The following is a 9,766-nucleotide window of genomic DNA, read 5'->3' on the forward strand; positions in this document are numbered from 1 at the left end:
TGACATCACCGCCAACTACCTAGATTTCAAGATGTAACTACTCCGTACATAATACAATAATATAGAGGGAACCTTGAGTTCTTACTAAATCACGTCACATTATTATACTTGCTGGAGCTTGTGGCCTGAAGTTAAAAGGACTGGCATGGATTTATGCTGTATGATCCGATTCGTTATAGGCGTAACTAAACATATACAAAATATCCAACACCTCTGTACGCTTTTGAGCGAATATTGATTTGTTTACACAACAATATCACTTCTGAATACTAAAGGACCTAAATTCGAATAAAATGGGCAGATAATTACAATGCGATGATTCTAGAAAAATCGCGGGCTTAGCGCGCGAATTCGATTTTCCTTACACAAGATCGATGGCTAGAATGAAATAGCATATGGAGTTGATTATCGGTGTGATCCTCTTCTATGCCAACTCATCTGTGGGAGAGATTCTTTATTGCAAATACGACAACGGCTAGGATGACGTGGATATTGATCCCGCCAGAGACAGTTAAGAAACACTTCGAACGACTGAAGGCTTGGACCATTTACTTTATCCAATATCGTAACGCTGCGGAGGAGGCAAGTATGGATGGCTCATCCGTCAAGGATGCCCCAAAAATCCATCGGCCACCTGTCGTCAAACACTTCACCTTTCTATCCATTCCCAGCAGGAGTCATTGTACCGCATTTAAAGTATACTCCATCAAAATTTCGCTTGCCTTCGAGGGATGCCCATGCATGGGTGCCTTACTTTTGACGGTGGTGGTGCGGGCCTGTTCCGCTCACCACAATACCTACCATAACTCATTTATTGCTTGTCAAGAGCCTTACACCTTCGTAGAAAAGGGAAGCAATGACCTCGAAATAATAGGTAGTTATTAGATAGTATTTGTCAGGCCACATTTCTTGAATTTCAAAAACTTGCGAGTCCTTTAGCTTTAAATCACCACAGTAAGTGAGAATCCTCTGTTTCTCAGTGGAATCCCCATACTAACAATTCATAAGCAGTGGAGATTCGGTCATGAGTACTACCTCAGGTCTATCAGGTTTCTGCAAGAATCCACCCTGCCGACACGCAAATAATGAGCACGCTCAAAGGACTTGTTTAGCACAGGGATGTCGAAAAAAATGGAAACGTTGTCAGATCGAAAATCCGTATAGAATATGCAAGAAGTGCCCTGATCATCCCGCGGTTAAGGAAATGTTGGGCTGGAGTGAAGATTTAGATGAGTTGGGATGAAGGTGTGGTCTAATTAGCAGAAGGTATTGAATTATCTGTTTCCTCTACACTCATATCCTCCGTTTTATACCCCGAGGAGCCAGCTACATCAGAGTCTTCTTCGAACACCTGGAGTAATTCGTCGGTATTAACGTCACACTGATCAGCTTCTGGGCCTCGCATCTCTTTTAGCCACTGAAATATCGCTCGGGTTGGATGGATCCAGGAGTGGAGGTCATTGTTAGCGTTGTTTGATCGTGATTCTGAACGGGAAATCGGTATGTGAATAGAGGAATCAGGATATAGTCCATATGATATCGTATTTTCAGATAAATCCATATCCGTAAATCCTCTATCCTCTATCATCTCTTGAAGCCCTTCCCAAAACCAACTTTTATAGCGAAGATGATGTCCACAGGTTGCGTGACGCTGGACCGCAAAAGTACTTAGATCTAGTTTAGACTCACCCGGTGGCCTCCATGGTGACATTGGGGTTGGTATAAGATGACGTTCTGGTCCTCGTGCTGAAGTGATGAAAAGCAAAAACGCTTCTTCCGCCCGGGGAATCAGTGGTACTACTGATGCCACTTGAGCATTGGGTTCCTCTGAAAATCGGCAAAAGAATGATTGCGCTGTCTGAGTCCACCAGGATAATGATAGATTGGCCCTCCACATTCCAGAACCAGCCAGAATATGAATGAACTTTCTCGACAGAAGGGATGATATTGAAGCCCCCATCCATATGCCTCCAACCGTAGGCGAGCGAGTATACCCAGAAATTGCGGCTCTTTCATTCTCCGCGGGCCACTCGGCTAGGAGTTGGCTCAACCAAGCTCCGGACACATGGCAGTACGTTCCTGGATCATATAAGGCACTCCGTAGAATTGGAGCGATGCCAATGGCGCTGATGGTCATGAAGGAGGGGATATGAGGAAGGAAGCCGGCAAAAAGGGTATCGCCCGATATTCCGTGTCTCTGTTGTGCGATGTGGCGGGGCCTAGGAAGGGCTGCAGGTCTGGCGAATAGGCTGTGCGTCGGCAAGGCTAATGCCGCAAATAATGCCGCGATGCCCTGCAGGCGAAGGCCATAGGCTGCACAATAACGGGAGAGGAAGTTCAGCGCTTCGGCCGCGCTAGGAGGTGATTTGGTTTTCCTTGTTGTAACATACGGTGTCAGAATCGTAAACAGATCTTCGCTGCAAAGCTGGACATTCCATGGCGACAAGTACTCTTTGTCGTCATGTTGGACCGTGGCTCTCCAACCGTTACCATTTGCTAAAACAGCGGCCCACCATTCGGCTTCGATGGCACTACTCTGCATATCCATGAGGCCAGATTCCCTAGGATTCTCGTGGCGATTGATAATGCGAGCTGTGACACCGGTATATGTGAGGCTTCCGTATTGTGATTCTGCCCAAAATGCGGATAATATGAAAGCCCATGCGCATGTGAATGCGGCCAAATGGTTGTCACAAGATTGACAAGTTTGTACTATGTCAGAACTAGAAGAGCTCTGCAACCAAGAAAAACATCCATCCACTGTACATCTTGTTGGAGTTGAAACGCCAAGAAGAAGTTGTTCGGTCGACGTTGCGTCGCCCAAATCACAAGTATTTGATGCAGACTCAATATGCCATATCGCTCTGCCCTTGGCGTACAAGCGATTATGCTCTCCTTTGAATCCTTTTAATGCGGTCTTTGTATAACTTGGAACCTCGCGAAGAAATAGTTGGAATGCTGCTGGGTCAAAACCGCTCCGAGAAGTTGCAAACTGAAAGATAGTACTCCATAGTCTATGACTCCTCTTGAGGGTGAGCTCGGGCTCATCACCACATGGGTAAAACGCAAATAGATCGCATTCCATCGAGGGCCAAAGGAGACAGATGAGGGTTCGTATGTTGTACCAGAGTTACTCTGAGAAGAAAAGTGCATTTGGGCCTCTTTTCCCCAAACCCTCAGACTCAAAGTGCTGAACCTGTTAGAGGATAACGTTGTTATCTATAATCTATCTAGGGTGAAACTATATATAACCTTGGAAGTTGGCCGGGGGTAAGTTGGGTGGCACGTGATTAGGGTAGGTGTAATCACCAACACCCCCCCGCGCTGACCTTTCTCAACATAGAGGATTGGAACGAAGAGGCTAGATGATTGTGAGTAAATATGGCATCGTCGCTATCTTCAGGAAAAGTATCAAACTCTTTTCCACCTTCCCTCAGTCCACACTCTACTTATCGTGCTGTCAAATTTCTACCAGAACCCTGCGTTATTCCTATTGAGAGTTCTTGGAATACAAGCGAACTAAATAATACAAACATGGAAAAGCATGTGTACGAGAGCTCTCCCGGCGACCGAGTAACAGATGCCATGCTAGATGAAGCTGCGGAACTCTTTAATAAGAACTACGGTATCTGGGGAAATAATTCACATAATCCAGGTAAGCATGATGCTATGTCCTTGTCGTTCTGTCTGACGTATTCTCAGGAAAACCTGTCAAGCTCAGTGCAAGTCGTCTGCGGAAACAATACCTACCCGATACCGCTACCACGACCTACGTCAAAGTGACCGTGAATGAGAATCTTGCTGGAAACGCATTCGCGTGTCGTTGGAAACATAGTGGAAAGAACATTTGTTGGATTACTCAGTTGGTTGTTGACCGTAACTACCGCGAACGTGGACTCGCGAGCGCCCTGTTGAGATTGATTCGTTTGGATACGGATGATATGTACGGCATCATGAGCTCTCATCCAGCTGCATGCATGGCAGCCGCATCATCTTATGGGAGTAAGCATTATCTTCCCGATGACAAGCAATACTTGATTCTAATTCTAAATAGTGGGTATTGAAAAGGTTTCTTTGAGCTTGATTAAAGGTAACGCCAAAGCAATCATGGAAACTTCACCTATACCTTATATTAAAGATGCAAGGTTGTGTGGCACCCTTTTTGATCCCGAAGATTCAACAGGACTCATCTGCGGGGTCAATACCGGATTCTTCGTTGATCACGAGGAACCGCTGGAGATATTGGAAATGGTTCGTCAAAGCTGGCAGTGGCCACTTGGGGATTTGCCGGATGGCCATGAATATCTCCTTATTTTGTCAGGCAGACATCGCCGATCGAGATCATCATCATCATCCAAATTCAAAGGTAGAGTGACCGAGAATATGTGATTGAACTTAAATTGGAGATAGTTTCGATTTATTCTTGAAATCATGACACTGTTCGAGGGTTGACTTAGTAAAACGGTTGTAGCCCCTTGCTCATCGTCGGATCTTCCGACCACCGCATTGAAGATTGTATCTGATCACATGCATCACGGAATAGATAAGTGCCAACGCCCGGAATCAGAAATTGAACCCGTTTTCTCCTAAGTACCTGCATTGCATTCTGAAAGCTTTCCACGCTCTTGGCAGTGTCTCCAAGCTTGTACCATGCGGCACAGAGGAAAAGATACACCACACCGCAGGTAAAAACTTCTTCCTCTGAGGGATTATAGTATCTATTCCACGTCAAGACATCTTCCCATCGTTTCCGTGCTTCTTCTGGTCCTCGGGAGAGACGCGCAAGCGCGATGAGCACCCTGACGTGCCCAAGCCGATCCACTATGTTCAGTTGCCGTAGGTTGCCATATACGGCTAGCAGCTCTCGGACCAGAAGCGCGGCATCCTCGCTACAGCCCTGTCTGATCCTGATTTCAACAAGGGAAAGGAGCAAGCGCCGGAACCCTCTCGATTTTTGACCGGATAGTGGTTTTGGCCGTTTTAAGTTGCGGTTCCACCATCTCCTCTGCCTCGAAAAGATAGGCGGTCCGGTCGGTTAAGTAGGCAAGCTCGCAGTAAAGATCGGCGAGAGACGATTGAACGAGGTAACGTTTGTATTTGGGCAGCCAAGGAGGCCTAGAGCAAGTTTGGAAGCAGATCTTCGATTCTTCAAATCGTCCCTTCCCGCGCATGATGCGGCCAACACAAAGGATATGGTCCCTGAGAAGGTGCTCCTGCTTCCCCGGAAGGCCCGCAATCTCTGCGTGCGCTTTATCGAATCGGAAACGACATACGTGATTAGTCGCCTATGATAGATACAGAGTTGCGAGGTCCTCTCGTGGTAACAGACCGCTAGGCCCAATATTCAAACCTATCGTGAATAACTTTATTACACGCTCGGAGCCCTCGACATCACCATTGAGTCTCATGATAACGCTCTGTTGGTAGGCGCTTTCCACCTGAAGCCGCAGAAACTGCTTAGCAGAATCAAGGATCCATCGTTGACTGGGTACAATTTTGAATGCTGTCAATAATGACTTAATGAAGTGGATTCGACTGACCATCGGGACATCATCCTGCGCAAAGTAGTTTGCCATGCTCTGTAATAACCCATTCGGATCCGTGTGAACTTCTTGGCCGCGGGAATAAATGTCTTGTGTGGCTGTGAGCCCAAGCGTACCCTGAGCATGCTCGGAAAATTTCCACTGGACACTTCACCCTGTTCTAAAAAGAGGTTTCTCCGGTGCCTAACTCTCCTGTTTTTGATAATATGATTAATCTGCGCCGTCTATGCGATTTCCCGTAACAGGTATGTTTTTGCCGATATGGTCTAAGACAGGATCTACACTGATGCACTTTGGAAGTCACTAGGAACGACATCTCGATTGAACTCGATTGAAGCAAAAGAGAATGAATGATACAGACAGTCAATTAACGGGATTGGAAACCAGGTGGAGAAGTTTCGGACGTATCTTCGCTTATACGATCGGTTAATATTTATGATGGCCCTTGCAACCCAAAAGTTAAATAAATTTCTCCACACCGGTTGACCAAACAACTAGCAAAAGTGTTTTGCCCAGTCAAAGTAGAAATGTGGGTCACCCCCAAATCCAGCGCTTTGCCTCAAAATAGCAGAGTTGAGAGTTGAAATCGCTAGAACTTATTATTGGAAACAGTCCCCAATTTCTTCCGACCATATCGTTACCGTTAGATACGGTCCAATACGCCTCTTATCAAACCTTCTAGACGCTATCCTTGGTCCTTAAACCAAATTGGTGATAAAAACGTTCCTCCATGTTTTCTACGTTTCCTTGTCTTTCTCTCGGCTCTAGCGCTTGGATGGTGTTTTGAAGCAACACGTTTCTGAAAGGGAAAGTGGTAGGTACGAGTTCCATTGGGACAAAAGCAAGGATATCATGTAATCAACGTACATTACAATAGAATACAAGAGGCTGCAGAGATAAACTGAGAATAATTGAAAGTTGTTTCTTGATACCAAATGTACTTGGATCATTCTGTCACCATGTCGCCCCTCGCTCATTCTTCATGAACAGCATACCTCCTCCTCACACTAATGGTTTGGACAAGGGACAGTCTAACTCTGGATTCGTTAACACGAGTAAGACCTAATCCCTTTCTCTTTGCTCGTTCAATGCTTTGCTCACTCCAGCTCGATCGTTGACGTTTTTTATTGGCAGCTCATGGTGGAACTTGGTATTAAGAAAGCCTGAATGCGGTTTAGTATGATCAAAGCAACGAAAGTGAGTGACAATAAAGATGCTCTTAAACCAATTTTCAGCTTCAGAATCCGGCTGACTCTCTTGAGCATAGTAGGTAGTTGCGGTACAATTCTTATTTCTTTTGTTCGCGATTTTCCCATTCAATAAGCCGGGACCATGCCTCTCGACATACGGCTTTCAGTTTGTCTCCAGAGGAAGCACCTCGGATAACAAAGAGATCTTTCGACTGGATAAAATTCATACTCTTCGAGCTTATAGAAACCACATGTGTACTGATGCTCGTTCCCCGGGAGTCCTTTGTCACAGAAAGTTCATGTGTGTCGGTCACACGAATATGGTCGGGGGGAACAACAGTTGAATTTTCCATGGATGCGAGCTGTGATAGGTATTTTCGTTTAGCGTCAAGAGCCGCAGCAAAATATCCTCCTAGCAAATGCTAGTAGTCGTGAGATCTGAGTGTCTGGGCTCGTTAACCAAAAGTCTGACCAAGTTGAGTAGCGCTTCTTAGCCGGTTCAGAGTCGTTGGACGTTAGTGTAAGCTGAGAGGGCGGCTCTACAGACTGATATTGGCCGGACCTTGATAGATTAAAGGATGTTTGTGGACTTAAATCAGAGACCTGGTTAGGCACATTTCGGGGAATATCGAAGCTGTGCGGTGTTCATGAAGTGGTCGAATAAACTACCTCTTATGGCTCATATATAGTCGTTTCGCTATCGACTATCTGCGACTTGGGACCTGTTCACACCCCGTATATTTGTCGCTTCGCCATGGTCTTATCGATCCGCACCATTTTAGAGTGGATATCCTTGTTTTAATCTAGGAAGTTTGAACGAAGTTCTTGACCTTTAAAATATTAGCAGTTATTCAAGTGACAATAATGGTGACTAGGTGTGCGAAGAAGTACAGTCGTGCATGACCAACCCTGTAGGCTAACTTACATAGTTGAGCAGATAACTATGTGGGTGAGACTTGGTATTGATGTTTTGAAACATTAAAAACAGGCAGGGTTTTCGCAGAGATTGCTCTTCAAATATCTCCACAATTACAGGTCGGGGACCTTCCACAATCAAGAAGATTGGCGCATAGGGCCAGGTCTCTTCACCTTACAATTTGTATGGCAATTTGACCCGGGGTTGTGGACCGTGGTGTGGTACCATGAGTCCATGACTCACCACCGAACAAACTCATCCACCCAACGAACTCCAAAAAGCACTCTATAGAGCTGTTAATTTTCAACCATAGCACAACAACACAATAAGATATTAATATTATTTATTAAAGATTGCAGAATACATCATATAAATATATATAATTAATTCAGAGAACAGTTGCTTAGCCTAATAATTGTAAGAAATCCCGCTCCTCGCGGATTCTTTACCCTTATTCCTATCTCTCATGTAACCAATTGTCGGAATGGGTGTCACGGATGAATATGTTGGAGACATATGAATCTTATGTGTATCAAGATCTGCTTCTTATATTATCCATGCACTATCTATTATATCTAATTCCATACAAAAGATAGAGCTATTTATAGTAAAACAAATGTGCGAGCTAAGTGAGCTAGCATAAGTAAGTATTAGACAAGTATTGTACTCCGTAGTAAGCTGATGATGATGAGAAATATAGTAGTAATACAATGTTAATAGCATTCAGTAGTGTATGATCTCTTTTTTCTGACACACTCTCTTCAGTGAATGTAACATGTGAAAGAAAGTGTAAATGAAGCTGTAAGAAAATAATCAAAAAGAAGTGTAGATGAATCTGTAGAAAGTATATTAAAATAGATTATTTATATCATTATTCTGCTTACATCTTGATAATATCTGATATATTAACTAGGCCTCTTATTTGATTTTATTTAGTCTCATTCTTGATATAAAGTTACTATTTTTGAACATTTTAAGGTTTTTTTAGACTGTTTTTAATTTTTTAAAAAGTAATGATTTTTGATAATGCTTAAATGAGATTTAAAGTCATTTAAAGCAATAAAATGAATTTAAATTGAGAAGTGAAAATCATAATCTTATTTAAAAAATATGATAAGAGTAGAGAGTAAGTTTCACTAAAATAGTATAAGACTACTATCTAATCTTAAAACTGTGTAATAAAATCAATTAAATTAGTAATAAGATTATTAAATATTCTGATTCTGATCTCGGACACAGTTATATAGTTAGTCTAGTGATAAGCTTATCTGCAGTATTTTCTAAATAAAAGATGTTTTCTAGATAAGTAATTTGAATGCCAGTTGCATTATTATTATTATTATTATTCTTCAATTATAGATGAATGCAGTCAGAGACTATAATATCTATCTGAGAACTTTTAGTTCTCAGAGTTTTTCCTATATCTATAAAGTCAACTATTATACATTTATCAATTTCAGATATGCAAAATCAGAAAATTCCAGCTCAGAATATAAAAACTGTTTATAAATTACAGTATTTTAACACCTTCTGATACTTTGAAATCATTTGACAATATCATGACAAAAGAAAAGAGAACATAGTCTTAAAGATAGACACATTAAATAGATAGATAGAAAAGAATAGAAAAGAAAAAGTAAAGTAAAGAGAGACTATAATAAAATAAATTATTAAAAGATAGTGTATAGCTGTTTTAACAGACTATATCTGATCAATTTTCTTCTCTTCATATTCAGATATTTCTGAATTTAGTCATTTTCTTATAGCTGCTTGAGTTTCTGATAGAAAGTCTATTAAGTATTTAATTTCTATCTCAGTTAAGAATAAGAATCTTATATTTAATTAATTTAAATTATACTTCTCTTTCAATCTGACTCTGAGACTATTATATAATGCACAGTGCATTATAATATACTCAGAATTCTCATTTACATTGCAGAATGAGCATTCTATTGAGTCAAATCTATCATCAAATCTTTGTATATAAGATTTGAAATAGCATGTTCTAGTTTTAGCTGAATTATAAATGAGAATATTTTCTTTTTACATTTAATTAAATAAGATTTTCACTTGAGTTTTATTTCAAATCTTGAATAATGTATACTCTTCTTTTATTT

The 9,766-nt window shown here is 41.9% G+C and overlaps 3 protein-coding genes across 3 annotated transcripts; 1 reads left to right on the top strand and 2 right to left on the bottom strand.

The window, feature by feature from the left end:
• Positions 1-113: 113 nt before the first annotated feature.
• Positions 114-3,393, bottom strand: BDBG_04251 (uncharacterized protein). The gene has a single exon (XM_031721596.1). The coding sequence runs from the start codon at positions 3,083-3,085 to the stop codon at positions 1,253-1,255; it is 1,833 nt and encodes a 610-aa protein (XP_031578205.1). The 5' UTR covers positions 3,086-3,393; the 3' UTR covers positions 114-1,252.
• Positions 3,307-7,680, top strand: BDBG_04252 (uncharacterized protein). Its single transcript, XM_002625337.2, has 7 exons — positions 3,307-3,655; positions 3,703-4,002; positions 4,055-5,788; positions 5,851-6,072; positions 6,156-6,598; positions 6,678-6,740; positions 6,811-7,680. The coding sequence occupies exons 1-3, from the start codon at positions 3,382-3,384 to the stop codon at positions 4,387-4,389; spliced, it is 909 nt and encodes a 302-aa protein (XP_002625383.2). The 5' UTR covers positions 3,307-3,381; the 3' UTR covers positions 4,390-5,788; positions 5,851-6,072; positions 6,156-6,598; positions 6,678-6,740; positions 6,811-7,680.
• Positions 4,454-5,576, bottom strand: BDBG_04253 (uncharacterized protein; the record flags this gene model as incomplete). The annotated part of the gene is made up of 3 exons (XM_031721597.1): positions 4,454-4,907; positions 4,960-5,248; positions 5,330-5,576. The coding sequence occupies 3 exons, from the start codon at positions 5,574-5,576 to the stop codon at positions 4,454-4,456; spliced, it is 990 nt and encodes a 329-aa protein (XP_031578206.1).
• Positions 7,681-9,766: the final 2,086 nt, after the last annotated feature.

Source organism: Blastomyces gilchristii (genome assembly GCF_000003855.2).
Source record: "Blastomyces gilchristii SLH14081 genomic scaffold supercont1.7, whole genome shotgun sequence".
Taxonomy (NCBI): domain Eukaryota; kingdom Fungi; phylum Ascomycota; class Eurotiomycetes; order Onygenales; family Ajellomycetaceae; genus Blastomyces; species Blastomyces gilchristii.